Genomic DNA, 17,557 nt, shown 5'->3' on the forward strand with positions numbered 1-17,557 from the left:
TCGCCCTGACACCAAATCCAATCTCCATCCCGACAACGAAATTAATCATCGCTTGAACTTTTCATGTTCTCCTCGTTTCTCGTGTGCGTCGCTTCTCGTCGACGCCACGCCCGGCTCGCGACCGACGCCGCGAATCCCGCCGGTGCCTTCCTTTTTTTCTCCTTTTTCCTCTTTTTCCCTTTTCTCTTTTTTCTTTTTCTCCTTTTCTTTTCCCTTCTCTTTTCTTTCTTCTTCTTCTCCTTCTTTCCCTGCCCACGCACGTTCCTGCTCCCTGCTCACACGCACTCCCTGTGCTCCCTGCCCAACGCTCCACGAGCCCTGGATGCTCGCCGCGCCGCCCGTCGTTCAGCACAGCGCCGCTCGCCCCTGCCCGACCCATCCCGTCTCCCTGTGCCCGCGTCGATGCGAGCGAGCGAGCAGAGCTTGACGCCGGGCACAGCGACCCAGCCACGCGCTGCACCCCCCCGGACGACTGCCCCCAGCTACGCGCCACTAACCACCCCCGCACGCCGTCACCCTCGACGCTCGCGCCGCTCCGCGACACCCAGGTCGGCCCTACTGCCATTAATGGCCGCCGAGCTCACCGTCCGGCTGCCCCGCGTGCCCCGCCCTCCCCACTGCTTTGCCCTGCCTATAAATAGGCTCCTCGCACAGCCCATCCCCTCCGCAACTCCACCCTCCACCCCGCGCCCTCCTCCCTGCGCCCCAGCGCCGCCGCCGCAAGCGCCGCCGCCCGCCTCCTAGAGGTTTGCACGGTGACTGAACCATCTGTTGAATAAATGTGTTATCAGCCTCCTGGGACTGATATTTGTATCACATTTAGTCTCTATTTATATGGGGACGCTTCATGTGCGTTCTGTGACCAACTTGAATCCATTGACCATCTATTCTTTCAGTGCCCTGTGGCTAGGTGTATCTGGGGACTGGTTGGGTTCTGTTTTCAGGCCTCAAACATCCCTGACAGTTATCGACAATACAAACGCTGGATTGAAATCTGGCTACCAGATGGGAAAACCGTACACCATTTTGGTTTTGCAGCCATAAGTTGGGCGATTTGGAAATGCAGAAACAAAGCGATATTTGATAAAAAAGGTGATCTGACATCCAGCTGAAATTTTGATACATGCTTGTGTCTTTCTGAAATATTGGACAGATTTACATAAGGAGGAGATGCAGACTGGATTGCTGGAAGGGGTGAAGACCCTTCTCGCCTGTGCTCATCGGGCCATGGCGCAGCAAACGGCGGCAGCCCTAATGCTTCCAGCCCCGCATTCCACTGCTGTCGATGAGGAGGAGTGAAGACATTGTTCCTTCCTGCTCTAATTGCGCGATCTAGTTCACAGTAGTTCTGCTAATACCTAGGACTCTCTTTTTGGGTTTGTAATAATGATAACCCTTGCTGCTGGTTGATGTTGGCTGCCTAGGAATCCTAGTGATAGGCCACTCTTTGTGGTAACTTCCCTGGCCTGAAAGTCAGGCTGGAACCGTGAGCCCGATCCCCCTCTTCTCTTTCTCTGCTGTTTCAGTAATCTGTCAAACTCTGTTTCCAAAATGGAATAGGGGGCATGCCTCGCTTCGGAAAAAAAGACCCGAAAACGATGCACAATTAAGATGGTTTGATCCACTCTCAACCTAGAATGCCTTACATTTGAGTACAAAATTTGACTAGAATGCCCTACATTTCAGGACGGAGGAAATAGTTCTCAGTCTAGATAACTATGCCCATGAAACTTCCAGTGAAACTGGTCTAAGCCGATGGGAACTAGAAATTGTACGCACTTTTATAATTTTCCTAACTCCTAACTACCAAAATGTTTGTAGTGTATGGTAAGCATGAGTGGGATTTACAGAGATGAATATGCATGAGTATATATGGTCATCAAAGGTAGAGTGTTTGGAAAAGAAAAGATAATTCCTCTTAATTTCATGATAATGGGAGATGTCAGATGTGATATTGACCTTGGATCAGTATAGGGCTACAAGTTTCTTTGTATGCAGATAGGTACGACATACCCCTCAAATGAAATCCCACCTAAAATGACCACTTTATCTCTCCCAACGTTGACACCTCTCTTTCCTTCACTTCTTCAGGAGTGCACAGGGTGCGTGCGTGAGGCTGAAACGAGAAGAGAAACTGCCGCGCGCGCACGGGCCGAACAGTCTCGTTTTCAGCTCGCCGTGACGTACGAGCTCTCCGCACTCTACACTCTGAAAATGGCTCTCCTCTCCCTTTCTCCCACCAAAACCCCACCATTTCCCCCAATACATCCTTTTTACATGCCTCCAAAACCAATCTAAGACAACTTGTCCGCATACAGCATATAGAAATGTGAAAATTCGGGCACCTAATAATCGAGAGGATATACAGCATGTAGTTCTTCTATCATGTCATGAGAGTGACTTGCCCCCACAAAAACACTTCTTTCGCCATGACACAACATCGCAACTCGATCTCTCTTCCAACTTCCAAGTACAAACTATCTCAGCCCAGCCAGCCAGTGCGTTGCATTCTTCTTCTTCCTCTGGTCGAGTATTTTGGCCTCTTGAGCAATGCACTGATAGCCAGATAAGCGAAGCCTGTATTTATTAATTTATTACAATAATTATTTTTTTCTATCGATCCAATATTTATCTCGTGCCCATGGAGTCCTACGGCGCCTCCTCGCGGCGGCCCTGCACGGCGGCGACGGCCTCCCGTGCCGGCTCCGGCGCCTTCGTCTACGACGGCATGCGCGCGATGCCGCTGTCTACGTCCGCGGCCAACTTCACGCGCTCCCTCCGCAAGGCCGCCTCTTTCGCCCACAAGAAGGCGCCGCCCAGCGCCGACGCGCCGCCGCCGCGGCGCACGCTGAGCAGCAAGGAGAACAGCGGCAGTGCCGGCGCGGCGTCGACGGCGGACGCGCACGCGCTCCCGATGCCGCCGCGCAGGTGCTTGCCCGAGCCTGCTGGAGCCGCCGCGAGGGGCCCCTGGGAGCCGGCGAGGCGGAGGCGGAGCAGCAGCAGTGCCGGGACGACAACGACGGACGACGCGGGCGCCGGGAAGTGGTCGGCGGGCGCGCTGCGGGAGCTGATGGCACTGCGCAGGAAGGAGGAGCCCGAGAAGGAGGAGGCCGCGCACCGCGCGCGCATGCTGACGGCGCGGCTGCTGCAGTGGCGGTTCGCCAACGCGCGCATGGAGAGGGCCATGGCCCGCGCCTCCTCCTCCGCCGAGGTGAGCGATCAGCCATGCGTCCAGGTTTCTTGACATGCCGCTAGTTCGTCTGATTTTCTGACGGGCATGTCGGCGCGGCGGCGCACGCGCGCGCAGAACAAGCTGTTCTACACGTGGCTGCGCGTGGCGGAGCTGCGCAACATCCAGGCGGCGAAGCGGATCGTGGCGCAGCGGCGGCGGCAGAAGCTGAAGCTGGCCCGCCTGCTGCGCCCGCAGCTCCCGCTGCTGGTGGCGTGGGAGCCCCTCTCCAAGCCGCACGCCGACGCCGCCGCCGAGCTCGGCCGCGCCCTCTCCGATGCCTGCACCGGCCTCCCCCTGGCCGCCGGCGCGCGGACCGACGCGGAGTCGCTGCGCGAGGCCGTGTCCTCCTGCGCGGGCACCGTCGATGAGATCGAGGCCATGGTCGGCACGTTCCACGCCACGGTACGCGCGGGCGCATCGTAAGGACACGGCATTTCGAATCCGCACACGCTCACCAGCTCGATCGATCACGATTTGTACATGTGCATCCCAGGCCGGCGCGACGAGCGGCGCGCTGGGCGAGCTCGAGCGGACGATCCAGCAGGAGGTGGAGTGCCTGGAGGAAGCGACGCGGCTGTCGAGCATCCTCACCGCCTTGCAGGTGGGTGCCCCGTCGTTCTCTTCTCCAGAGATGATGGTGGATTGCTTATCAGATACACTACATTCTATCCCGCGCTTCCTAGTAGCTAGTACTATCTCGCAGCTTCCGGTACACGTTCGTGTCCCAGGCTGAGGGCTGAGGCCGACGCCACACACACCACCAGCAAGCAAAGAAGCAGGGCGTTGCGTTGAGCTCCTTTCTCCTTTCTGTGCAGATGCAGGAGCTGAGCCTCCGGGCGAATCTGATCCAGGCGAGGCAGAGGCTCGCCGGGATGGGATCGGGATCGGGGCCGGCCGTCCTCGCCGCGCCGGCGTTCGCAGCTTCCGGTTGGTGTTTTTGATCCGGACATGAACAGAGCAGGGGGTGCAACTACTCACCCTGCCACCCACTATAATTAATTTAAGAAAATTGATTAAGGCGCGAGACTTGTGTTCGTCGCCAAGGGAGGACAGCTGATTCGACGCGTGGTTACTTTGTGTGCGCGTGACTGGAAATAAGTTAAGCGGTAGGTTGATGAACGCGTGTTCCCCAGCCGGGTGTGCGCCTGTTTGTTTATCGGGGTGTATATATATATATATATATATATATATATATATATATATATATATATATATATATATATATATGTGTGTGTGTGTGTGTATATATGTATATATATGTGTATATATATATGTATATATATGTGTATATATGTATATGTATATATGTATGTATATATATGTATATGTATATATGTATGTATATATATATATATGTATATATATATATATGTGTATGTATGTATGTATGTATCTTCACTTGAGGTATTTATCCATTTCTATGCAGGCGGGCATTTGTGGTGTATTGGGTGTGTGGATATTTGTTTGCGACTGTAATTTGAGTTACTCATGGGTATTTGTGTGTGTGTCCAAAACATGTAATTGAGTTATCAAGGATTTATGCGTATTTATTTATGCATCACCGTTGGGAACAACTGAATAACGAGCTGGTATGTACAGTAATAAAGTGTTTTTTTTTCTGCCAGATCATAGAACACAGTTTCAAAGAAAACATTCCAATTTTTTTTAAATCTATTTGGATCTGATCTGTTGATCTGTTATAACCAGATATTTTCGTTAAGTCATGTTCACACTAGTGCAGAATGATCTTTAATCTTTAACATTAGTCCGGGCTATTACTGGGCCTGGGACTAATGATGACTTTAGTTCCGAGTCCAACGGCTATTTGAGTGGCTCGGTACTACCAATCTGGAGTAAAGACCATTTAGTCCCGTTTGGTGTTAACAATCCAGACTAAAGGATCCTCCACATGTTAGTTCAAAAGGATACCACGACTAGAGTTACGTATGCTGCGTAGGTGGGATGGTAAGAAAACTTTGGCTGATTCAAGATTCAGAGTTCGAATCCCATGGACTGGTAGATACCCTTTAGTATCGGAGAAAATGATCAATTGTGTACTAGTGTCACCTTGGGTCTCCTCTATATTTTGTGAAAGATGGTTAAGCAATATAACTTATGCTCAAATTAGATTTAATATTTTAAAAGATTAGATTCAACATTTAAAAAAAATATAAATCAACACTTAAAAATAGTAGATTCAACATCTTTCAGAAATACAAATCAACATTTTGAAACGAATACTAACATCAACATTATTCACCACATGTTTCAACGTTTTAAGAAATAATTCAACATTTTGTAAAATCTTGACCAACATTTTTCTTCCTATCCTCTTCTTCCCTGGCGACGGCGGCGGCACGTGGGGGCGGGCGGAGCACCCGCGGGGAGCAACCGTGGTGGTGGCGTGCGCGGGATGCTGGCCGGCCGCCGGAGTGGCGGCGTGCCTAGGGGAGGACCGGTGATGTGCAGGCGGCGGCGGGGCAGCCACGACGGCCATCGAAAGCGCAGGCCCATGTAGGTGTGGCGGCGCAGGCACAAGAGAGGAAGATGCAAAGTGAGAGAGTGAGGGTTAGGGTTTGAATGTATTGATCCAATAAATTTAAATATTTGCACCAATCTCTTTTTTTGAAAAGTCACAATTATTTTTGAAAAGTTATTTGTACCGATCTCAAACACCACAAGTCTCTCTATCTTTCGTAAGATGGATGTAATCTTTGGTCCCGTTGCACGGTGATTGTTGAGGGACCGAAATCAAATGGTTGGAATTTGAGGCCCAGCAATGGCCTACGTGATGCGCCTTCACAGGACTAGTGGGCTAATGGGCCCAAAAACAATTCCTATATGTTTCTTCCAACAATGAAGAAAGACCAATTTTATTTTTCTTTAGCGCCCCAAATTATCATCACCAAGAACATATTCAAGTGATCATCACAAGAGAGTGATGCTAGATTACAACTTGCGTTCTTGCAAGTTCTTGGAATGATGCAGCTTCCCTCTTTTTTTTCCCTGATATAAGAGATGCAGCTCTTTTGGTCTTACTAATTAAGGCGCGCTCATGGCATTGTTGTCCTCTTGTTCCCAGCGATCTCGGTAGCCCTCGTCCAGCGACCAGGCACACCGGACCGCCTTCTCCAACATCTCCAACCGCGCCGCCTCCAGGGGCGGCTCGCCGACCTGGTCCGCGAGCCAGTTCAGGTGCTCCTCCTGGTCGCAGCACCACAGCAAGCACAAGCACAATCGGTCTCAGACGCCGCCGTCGAGTCTGGCCGGAAACTTTCAATGGCTGGCATTGCAGGTTTCACTTACCCACTTAGGAAAAATCACGTGCGTGTGGCGCTTGGGCCTCCCGGCTTCCTCCATCTGCCGGTAGTGCTCCCGCACCGCGGCAATCATGTCCTCCTCGCCGGGCAGAGTGGCCTGCCCCGAGAGGACGGCGGCCACCCACTTGGACTAGACTCCAGCTCCAGTGACTGGAAGATGATGGTCTGCAGAAAGAAAAGTCACGCACGCTCTCCGGTGATGGATGCATTCTGCACATATTGTGGCATTGTGCTCTTTGAAAGATGTAGCCTTGTGGAAAAATTTGATGTTTGTCATATCTGCACCTTCATTGGTAGCCCGATGAAACAGAGATTGGGCGCGTATTTTGGCGGGAAGACGTGGTTGTACAGCGGCCCGACACGGTTGTCGTCGACGGTGAGCCCATCCAGGTCAAGGAAAGGGAAATGGTAGTGGTACCTGAAGGCGATTTCGTGCATTATGAAATGGGAAGGAGCATATTGACGATGAACACAGTTCGAAGAAACCATTTTGAGCGCAATCCTACCCTGAGCAGTAAAGAATACTATCTGCAGCGACTGCCGAGCCATCAGTGAAGCGGATTTTGCCATCATCTTGGATGCAATCCACCTGCTCTCAGCGTGCTACTACTGTGTTAATACACGCTGCTTTGAGTCAACTTGAAGGGGGAAGGTGTTGGAGAGGAGAAAAGTTCAGAGTTCTGAACCTCTGTGTGGATCCAGACATTCTTGCAGAGCTCGACCTTTCCCAGCCTGTCCTCCGAGTACCTCGACGCAATGTGCACTTCCTTTGCCACATGTGATATCTCTAGAGCAATGTCAGTCCCACTGGCTCCCATCCCTACAACAAGAACATTCTGCACGGAGAGTGGCAAACTGGAAGAAATGAAATCTTTGAGACTGCAGGATTCCAAGAGGCAATGGAGAATTACCTGATCTCGGAAAGGTTCTGGAACGCGATAGTTGTGGCTGTGCATTTGCTTTCGCCTCCAGTTGTCAATTCCTGCAAGCAACACACAAGCATAGCAATACATTTTTCCTTTTGTTTGCGATTCCTTTTTGCTGGATGATGGGAAAGAAGGAAGGGAGCAGGCGGCACCTCGGATCTTGGCCACCTGGGGCACCGTCCAGTGGCCGTTGCAGACGATGACGGCGTCGAACACCTCCTCCGCGACCTCGCCGTCCTCCCCGCGCCACGCCACCGCCCACCGCTCCCCCTGCCCTTCGCCGAGGGGCCGCACCCGCAGCACCTCGGCGCGGAGCCTGACGCGCGCGGCGACGCCGGACTCCGCGGCGAAGGCGTCGAGGAAGGCGAGCAACTCCCGGTGTCCCGGGAACGCGCGCGAGTCGCCCGCGAAGACCCGGCCGGCCAGCGGGAAGTCTGAGAAGCCCATGAGCTCGCGCGGCAGGTTGGAGCGCAGCGACGCGTAGAGGCTGCCGTGCACGGCGCCGGGTGCGGCCGGGTCGCGGCCCAGCGGGTCGGCCTCCGCGCGCGGGTCGTACGCCCAGGTGCCCCCCGCGCGGGCCGACTTCTCGAAGACCGCGACGTCGAGCCCCGCGCGGAGCAGCTCGCGCGCGGCCACCAGCCCCGCCGCACCCGCGCCGACCACGGCCACCGTGCGCGGCATCGGAGCGTCCGATCTCGGGGGTGCCTGGTCCGCTCCGCGTCGGACGAGGCTCCGCTGCAGTTGGCCGCCGTGCAGTTGAGTCACTGCGTGTGGGGCCTGCACGAGTGGGCCCACGTGGCAGTGACCCAACTGCAGGGGAGGTAACTGCAGCGGTCGGCGTCGGTGGCGTGGCGGCGTCGGCGACGGGCCGGGATGCGGAGGGTGTGATGGCCAATTTGGTGCGCGCGCTGTGCAGTGATTGGCTGACGGTGACTGCAGCGTGATGCTTATGTTGGTGCGAAGACCGCGCAACCACCCACGGCCCCACGCAACCAGCACGTTTCGCAGGCGTGGTTCTGGCACGGCCGCGCGCGGGGAAGAAGAAGGCGTGCCTGTCGGGCGGCTCGCCGGGGCTCATCAAAGTCAACGGCGTGCAGGCGGGGTGAAGATGACACGCAGATGTGGTCGGTCAAAATGCAAGCGGCGCGGCACAGTTAGCTAACCTGGGCCACCCAGCGCCATTAGTCCACATATTTCAGCATTCCAGCCCACTCGCCGAAGCGGTCATATGCGGGTTAGCTCACACAGCCCGCACAACCCACACAGCCCACATAGCTAGCATATCTCCCATCGCTCAATCCTCCCGCAGCACAGCAGCCGTCGTCTCGGGCGCGCTTTGCAGTGCCGCCGCCATGGAGAACTCTAACTCCATCCCACCGGCGTCGCCTCTTTCCATTGTGACGATTCCTCCGCGTGCGCTGCCTCGCTGTCGTCCGTGGCCGTGGCCGTGCCCACGCCTATGTCTTCAACCGTCACCACCGCTGCCGCTGCGGCCACAGCCCATCGAGAAGCAATCAGGAGGGAAGGGGAGAGGAGGAAGCCATCACAGGTTAGATTTCTTGCTGGCCAATTGATTCTTGCGATGGCGGGCTGCTTGGGGATTGCTGAACAGGGCACTCCGGCTCGCCGTTTCTATGCTTGCATCCTGATTCCTGATCCGTCAGTCAGGTCGCGTCCTCATGCATGCCGGCCTCATGCGTGCAGCGTGCTATGCTGTGCCATGCGACCCATCTGTCGCACCAGATCCTTTGCTTGCAGTGCACCAAGAGCTAGATAGCAACAATTTAGTAAGGTTGCTTTCAGGTGTGACGACTAGTAGCAGGTTGTACTCTGTAGGTGGTATAGACAAGGGGAAGGTACGGGGGCTTCTATAGATAGGGGGAATAAATAATGTTGTAGATTGGTCATGCTGTTTGGCTTAATGATTTGTTTTTGCTTGTTGCTGGACGGATTGATCTTGGATCTTACATCAAAATGCAATGTTGTTGAGAAGACCAACAAATGAGTTAGACAAGTACTTAGAAGAAGAAACAATGGAAGTAGGATCTAATCTTGACATCTTGCAATATTGGAAAATGCAGTCAGCCACTTATCCAGCACTTGCACACATGCCCAGTGATATTTTGGCAGTACCAGCATCCACGGTGCCCTCAGAGTCAGAATTTTCTACTGGAGGAAGAGTTGTGAGTGACTATAGGAGCAGACTAAAAAGTGAAACAGTTGAAGCTCTTATCTGTCTTCAAGATTGGCTAAGATCAGAGGATAGTACACATGATAACATAACTGGAAATATTGCAGTGGACGAATCTGATTGCATCTAGTTGTGCTGCATCTACTACACTGTAAGTATTATCAATTGATAGGGATTCTTGTAGTTCTGTTCATCTTTGTTTACACATGTACTAGTTAACTTGCAGTGTAATCCTGATATATGGTACTGTAGTCAATTGCTTCCATGCACAAGATGATGTTGACTGTTTAGAAAAATTGGCAAGCAGCATTCTTGTTGGCCTTTGCTATTAATTTTGATTTCAAACACCATGATTTTTATTAGGCTTAGGTGTTACAACGACTCAAATGGAGCTGTTTGCAGTGATCCTTCCATACACAAGTTAATTTGTTATAGTGTGTCAGTATCTATGCAGTTTGCAGCCTGAAACTCTGAAAACAAATCAAGTAGTAGCTGTTCAATGGAGCTTATTTTTTAGACTTCAGACCTTATGTGCTTATCTTATGATAGTTTGTTGAAAGAATATGATGCGGAGTGGATGCAAATAGGACAGTACTGTAACTAGGTGAGATTAAAAAGAAAGGCACATGACTTAAGTGTGATCTTTTGCTGCAAGTTTTTGCTATAAAGCAGCTTAATAGGGATGGGCTTCAAGTAAACAGAGTATTCTAGTAGAGGTCCTCATGATCAGTTTATTGCATCATCAAAACTTAGTTAATGTCGCAAAACAGTGCTCAGCTTGGTTGATGTCACAAAAGGAAGCTCAAGATGGCTTTGCTAACGAGTATTGGTCATTTATCAGTATCTAAGAAGTTAATTTGCTGTAATAAGTATTTATTAAATTAGTTGTATCCTTTCGTATACACGGGCTGCGTCTAAAACTGTGATTGAATCTTTGGAGCCGCAACAGCAGACTGAGGAAGCTGCGTCTAAAACTGTGACTGTAATTGAATCTTTGGAGCCGAAACAACAAGTTGAGGAAAGCACTATCTCTTTGTTACATTATTTACTATCTCTTTGTTACGCTTAGTAGTAGAGCTGAGGAAATTGTGTATCCGCGTCACTTCACATGCATGTATGCGGACACTGCGGGCTCTTGCATGTACCCGCGTCATCAAACGGGTCATCAAACGGCGTCTTGTGGGCTGCCGCAAAATGCCCGCAAAAAGCTAGCGGGTGCTGCGGATGGGTAGTGGGTATCCCGGCGCCGCCCCACTTGCATATTTAGTGGTCGGTGCCGTTCCGCTTCAAAGTCAAAGCCCCGCCCATGTTACTCCGATTCGTTTCATCGCAGAATTATTCTTCCGCAGCTCCATCCGATCGCTTCCCTTTTTTTTAGCGGCCCAAAGTTCCGGCCCATCTCCTCACTTTCATTTCTTTAAGGTTTCGTCACCTCGCGTGTATCTTTTATTTTTATCTTTTGTATGTCCACCCACGGCTCATTTCAGTCTGTTTAATTTAAACTCCTAGCACATTGACGTGTAGCAAAGTTATTCTAATTGCATTGGTAGCTATAGGAATAGGAATGTACTTTTAGGAGGAGTTATAATCTAACTTTATGCTTCAACTTTCAGTAATATGCCTATATTACTGTTTTTTTAGAGAAAAGGGTTTCCCTCGCTTTATTTCGCGAAACAAAGTGTATACAAGTTCAACAGCGGATCACCCTCGCTCAAGCGAGTCAGACAGGTTCACAGAAGCTAGCTCAACATGGGTGTTCATGGGGACGATACAGAGATTGGTAGGATCACAGACAAACCCTCCCTTCCCGACATTCGCCACATCTTTGGAACCCGACTGGGACAGACGTGATGGTGAAGCTCCCAAACTTATATTGGTGCAGGGGGTGAGCTGCTCCAAGCGATCCTCGCCGGTCCTGCACCTCTTCTCTCCAGCCCTGTGAATCCCTCCACTTCCTCCAGCTTGTCCCAGCTTGATCAACACCTTCCATCGCCTCATCATTCCAGCACATTTGCACGACACCTTTAATTTCCACGCTTCTCCACTTTTTGCCATGAAAGCAGACACTATTTCATAAGTTCCAAATACTCCATAAGATTGCAGCACAAGAAAATTTTAGCACAGAATTTCTCTTATCACTCATTCACCACCTGGCCACCGACTCAAAGTCAGAGCCAACTTTTCTTTTGCAGATCTCTGAAAAGATCTCTCAGACACATGTAGCCACACAACAATAAAAAAAGAGAGGTGATATACGGTTTCAGTTTCATTTTCATTGCAAAAAAGGCAAGTTTTGTCAGCTAGATCTTTCCTTTTACTAAGGTTATCACGAGTCAGCTATATTACTTTGTTTGTCAATGGTATTGATTTAAATGCTCTATTGTATTGTTATCTTTTATTATTTGCCTTATCGAACTTCTATTTCTAGTTTTGAAACTTTTTTATGTTTTAATATTTATGCTAATATGGTAAGTCAAAGTTTGTGTAGTAGTGTTTTTACCAGTAATTTTTTAGGTAATATGGGCATTTTAGTTGATATTAGTGACATGGGCTTTAATAATTTTGTTTTTCTGTTCCACAAAATTTAATATAATATTCCAATAAAAGAAAATACTATCACCATTTTTGTTCCCCTTAACTTCTCGCTTTATTTATAAATTTACTCTACTTCAACATCTTCTTCAAAATATTGTTTTATTAAAACAATTATGGTTATTTAAATTACTAAATTCCCTGCTCTTTAGGTTATTTGTTCCGTATAATTTTGTTTTTTGTTCCACGAGCTTTAATATTTGTTCTAATGGAATAAATTACTAAACTCCATAGACTTTTGGTTATTTGTTCCAAATAATTTTGTTTTTTTGTTTTATAGGCATTAATATAATATTATAATATAATAAAATACTAAAGCATCACATTTTTTGTTCCCCTTGATTTTCTACTCTATTGTATTAATTTTGTTCTGTTCCAACATCTTCTTGAAAATACTATTTTATTAAATAATTATGTTTATTTTATGGTTTTTTTCAACATTTCGTATTTGTTCTAATGGAACATATTAGTAAACCCCTTGGACTTGAGGTTATTTGTTCCTGATAATTTTGTTTTTGTTCCACAGGCTTAATTATAATATTCTAATAAAACAAAATAATGAAGCATCAGCCTTTTTTTATTCCCCTGAATTTTCTACTCTATTTTAGTAATTTAGTTCTACTTAAACATTTTCGTAACCTTTCTTTAAATATTATAGGATTGTTTTATAACATAGCTCTACTCCAACATTTCATTAAACACTATTTAAATACCAAGACACTATTTTCTAACAACAATTATGTTTATTTAATTGCTTAAACTTCATATTTTATTATTTACTATAATGGAACAATTAATAAACTCCTCGACCTTGATGTTTATTTGTTGTCGATAATTAGATTTTATGTCACACATGCTTTAATATAATGTTCTACTAAAAATATATTAAATCTCACCCTTTTTGTTCCCCTTAATTTTGTGCTCTATTTTACTATTATTTTTCCACACTGTCATTTTCTTGAAAACATTGTTTTATTAAAACATTATGTTTATTTAATCATTTTAATTTCATCATTTAATATTTTTTCTACTTGGATTTATATTATGTTGTTCATGGTCCATTGGTTGGAAAATTTGAAAAGAAATTTAATGATGTACTTTCTTCTCTTTTCCCATTTTTTATATCATTTCTTATTTTGGTATATTAAGATTTATATTTTTTCCATAGGTTCTTGCTAATGATTTTAGGAAGCTCATTGCTTGATGGCTCATGACCTCTTTTCTAAACGAGATTGATGTAGACAATTTGATAAATGAGGAAGATGTATCTTGAAAATATTAGCTTAGTAATATATTTAGACATAGACGACTTCATAGTCTTCCCAAGTGGGGTCTTCATTTTTTGTTCATAGGCTCTGTATATCTTTTCTAGTTTACAGAAATAGAGATTTTGTTGCAAAAATACTAACCAACTGGCTCTTCAATTGGATATCTAAATATAGACATCCTCTATTCCGAATTTTCCGCTAGCCAAAGATGAAGAACGAGAATGACTCTCTATACTATTCATAAGATATACAAAAGCAGTTGGAAAACACAAAGATATAGATAACGATTTTTACTCAAATGACTCTCTAAATGATGATTTAGAGGGTAGATTTTAAAAAGGCTCTTGGAGATGGTCTAAGTTTGTGATCATCCAGACTTTGAAAGCTCTTCCAAATTACAGTTTTGCTCCATTGTAAGCCCTCTAATTGCTTATGAAATTTTGGTCCAACAGTCTGCTCTTCCAATTTACAGTTTTTGAGAAAATACTTAAAATTGTTCGAACTACTCTTCCAGATTCAGCTGGCTTAAACAGTTTTATCCAATATCTAAAATAAATTTTGATGAATCTTTGTCTTTTTATATTACTTACTTAAGTTGTAATTCATATAAAGAAGATTAATCTTTAAGATAATTATGTATTGGAGAATTTTGTTTCTTTAAAATTTGATTCAATAATATCAGAAATGATAAAATTTCAACACATGTGACTGAAGATTTCAAAATTCTATATTTCTAAAGTATTCTCTCTGTGGATAATTATTTAAATTTCATAATTCGATATAACTATTTTTGAGACATTGACCTCTATACGCAAAACTCACGCACACTCACCCTATGAATGCACATACACGATCCAACTCTCAATGAGCATCTTCAAAGACAGCCGAAAAATCTTTGAGATTGATGAAGTCACCATAGGTGCCCGCTATAAACGGGAACGTCCCCTACCAGTGAGTACAACACCTTTAAATTCTAGAATAATATTCACTTCTATAGGAGGTCGACCTGGGATCTAAGGTGCTACCGAGGCTCGTGTAATCACTAGGTTACATACTATTTCAAAATGGCGTAGCAATTTTATGACAAAGCTTTTTAATGGAAAGTTGAGAAACTGTCATTAACGAATTTCAAGAAAAAATGAATCAGGAAGAAGAATTAGCTAGCGGAATTGGAATTCACCAGATGCGCTTAAGCGTCTGTGAGTGCCAAGAACAAGAATATCGGCAGCCATCACCATTAATGCACAGAATCGGAATGTCATCAATGACGTGGTTTGTTCGGCCCAACTGTAGAAGAATGTCCCACCATTAAATATTTGGGAAATTTGTATGTAGCACTCTTAAAGAGTGGTTTTGTGTGGAGTGCACCGTAAAAATCTAATTTTGTCTCCAACACATCATGAATTCACGATTTTGTCTGCAACACACTAAGCCGAGTATAATAATCATTTTTAGCTGAGCGAAGGTGTAAAAGACAATTTTGCTCTCGAGCCCACTTGTCATCTTCTTCTTTCCCCTCCGGCAGGCCATCGTCGTCGCTCCCTTGTGCCCGCTCCAGCGCGTCAACCGTCGCCGCTGCCCCGCACATGCTCCCACGTGCCGCCGGCCGCCGCTCCCCTACGTCAGCTCCCGCGAGCCGATCGCCATAGCTCCCCGCGACTGCTCCCTCGCGGGCCGCCGGCGACGCGGGGACTCGGCGGAGGCGGTGCGGATCAGCGGCGAGGGGCCGTGGCGGCGCAGACCGTCAACGAGGCGAGGCCCGAATGGGTGTCAAGGGGCGGCGGCAGCGCGGTTCAGTGGTGGCGCGGACCGACATCGAGTGGCCACGACTAGAGACTGTCTAGGAAGTCCTCTATTAAAAATTAGAATTTAAGGCTATTGTTGAAGTTGAAGCAAATTTGGAAACCCTAAAAAAATAGAACAAACTCTATATAGCATTTGGAGGCTTTGATTTAGAGGCTATTGCTGGAGTTGCTCTAGGGTTTGCGTGTATATAAAGATTGAGATTGTGGAATTTGAAAATATATAACTTGGGTCGTATGAGATACTATATAGTTATATAGTCATATAATTATATAAAGCATAACTAGTAAATGATCTTTTGATTCTAAACGGTCTTACATGAATAATATATAAACTCTTAGACTATATAAAATTTTAGATCTTACCATTATTTTATTATGGAACTGCTCTACATCCGAGGTTGTTGTAGAAATTGGGGCAAAAACCCTTGGTGGAAAAACAAACCTTTTTTTAGATCAGTGGGAAAACAAACCTTGTTCGAGCAACCAAACACACCCTAACTAGCTGTATGCTGGAGGTATGCTGAACAATCGATTTAGAGGGCCCATTCGCTAGGAAGGAAACATAGACAAAGGAGGAGCTGTGCACCATTTTTATAAAATCAAATCTGAATGTGAATTCAAATATGCAGAAGTACAAGTACCCAAGAACTTGAACCTGGACACCACACGTACCCCTCATAAATGCAAAGGCAGCTACACATGCTACACTGACGACTTGATTAACTCTAGTCTCTAGCTGAAAAACGAAACTAACAATAATGCAATCGCAACTAAACGATGATGACAAGCTTGCTTATTACCAATATCGCCCCATCATGCACGTACTACGTCGGCACGCGCGCAAATTTGTCACGTGCTTTGCCGCGCACTTGGACGCGTGCTGCGTGCGCCCGCGCATGAGGGTGCATGATTAATTAGGCGCACTTGAAGCCCGTGGGGACGCCCTTGCCGCAGAAGTTGAGGACGAGGCTGAGGTTGACGGGGATGTTGAGGTTGAGCCCCAGCACGCTGGCCTTGATGGCCGTGCACAGGCACACGGCGGCGTCCAGCTCCACCAGCCCGTTCAGCAGCGGGCAGCACTTCTCGTCAACGGGGACGCCGGCCTTCGCCTTGATTAGGTCCAGGACGTTGGCGCACACGCCCAGCTTCAGTGCGTTCGTCGGGCAGTGCCCGTACCACCCGCTCGTGCCGTCGTTGCCGCCGCCGCTGCCTCCTCCGATGCCGCCGCCGCCGCCGCCACCACCACCACCGCCACCGCCACCTCCGATGGGTCCGATCCCTCCGCCTCCTCCACCAATAGGGCCTATCCCGCCACCGCCGCCGCCGATGGGGCCGTACCCGCCGCCGTTGTTGCCACCACTACCGCCGCCACCGATGGGGCCGTACCCACCGCCGTTGCCTCCACCGCCATTGTTGCCTCCCCAGCTGCCGCCGCTACTGCCGCCACCCGGCCCGTAGCCTCCACCTCCGGCATGACTCCCGCTGCCGCCGTGACTCCCGCTGCCCCCGTGGCCGCCGCCGTGGCCGCCGCCATTGTTGCCCGAGCCGCAGTAAGGGCAGGCGTTGGTGACCACGAAGAGCACGAGGTTGAGGGCAAGGAAGAGCGACGCCTTGGACGCCATTGGGGCGACCCCGAGCAGCTAAGCAGAAGCACCTACCGCGGCAAGCAGCTGCAAGTGTGAGCCTCCCACTGGTGGAATCTCGCGTTAGATAGAGACGAGCTCGTCGCGCTGCTCCTACATTCTAACCAAGGGCGGTGCGAGCGAGTCTGCAAGAAATAGCAGAACAGAACAAAGATGGAGCGGAAACCAATAGGGCACGGCGCTGCTCGTCGGGAGACGGGCCGGGTAGGACAAGAAGCCGTGACTGGATAACACACATGCAAGAGCAAGCATGCGCGCGCAGGCAGAAATAGCCCATGGCCGGCGGCGGCCGGTGGTGCCAACCCGTGGGCTGCTTGGGGAGACCGTGGCAAGTTGGCACAGGCGCTGCGGATCGTGCGTGGGTGACAGCGGTGGAAAATTTGGAGCTTTGTTACCGAGCTGCAAACGGACACGGGTGGTCTCTCTCTAAAACTAATTAATCCGTGTTTGGCATGCAATGCGGCTTAGCGTGGAGCGGCCCCGTGTTTAGCGGAATCCCTAGGCCCTAATGGACGGTATGCTCTCTGCTGGGGTACGGTTACGTTAAGATAAACCCTCTCTCTATCTCTGTATCGGTGGC

The 17,557-nt window shown here is 48.4% G+C and overlaps 2 protein-coding genes and 1 pseudogene across 5 annotated transcripts; 1 reads left to right on the forward strand and 2 right to left on the reverse strand.

Annotated features, from left to right (window-relative positions):
• Positions 1 to 2,238: 2,238 nt before the first annotated feature.
• On the forward strand, positions 2,239 to 4,828 carry LOC120651717 (QWRF motif-containing protein 7-like). 4 transcript variants are annotated; one of them, XM_039929315.1, is made up of 5 exons: positions 2,267 to 3,211; positions 3,308 to 3,634; positions 3,726 to 3,833; positions 4,048 to 4,405; positions 4,622 to 4,828. In XM_039929315.1, the coding sequence occupies exons 1-4, from the start codon at positions 2,642 to 2,644 to the stop codon at positions 4,171 to 4,173; spliced, it is 1,131 nt and encodes a 376-aa protein (XP_039785249.1). In that variant the 5' UTR covers positions 2,267 to 2,641; the 3' UTR covers positions 4,174 to 4,405; positions 4,622 to 4,828. The 4 variants fall into 4 exon arrangements, with proteins under 4 accessions (XP_039785250.1, XP_039785251.1, XP_039785252.1 ...); XM_039929316.1 differs by lacking the exon at positions 4,622 to 4,828 and having other exon boundaries at positions 2,239 to 3,211; positions 3,308 to 3,651; positions 3,961 to 4,351; XM_039929317.1 differs by lacking the exon at positions 4,622 to 4,828 and having other exon boundaries at positions 2,244 to 3,211; positions 3,308 to 3,651; positions 4,048 to 4,351.
• Positions 4,829 to 6,089: 1,261 nt separating this feature from the next.
• Positions 6,090 to 8,566, reverse strand: LOC120651719 (annotated as a pseudogene).
• Positions 8,567 to 15,897: 7,331 nt separating this feature from the next.
• Positions 15,898 to 17,215, reverse strand: LOC120651720 (ctenidin-3-like). Its single transcript, XM_039929319.1, has one exon. It carries the CDS (start codon positions 16,954 to 16,956, stop codon positions 16,249 to 16,251), a length of 708 nt encoding a protein of 235 aa, XP_039785253.1. The 5' UTR covers positions 16,957 to 17,215; the 3' UTR covers positions 15,898 to 16,248.
• Positions 17,216 to 17,557: the final 342 nt, after the last annotated feature.

Source organism: Panicum virgatum, chromosome 9K (assembly GCF_016808335.1).
Source record: "Panicum virgatum strain AP13 chromosome 9K, P.virgatum_v5, whole genome shotgun sequence".
Classification (NCBI taxonomy): Eukaryota; Viridiplantae; Streptophyta; class Magnoliopsida; order Poales; family Poaceae; genus Panicum; species Panicum virgatum.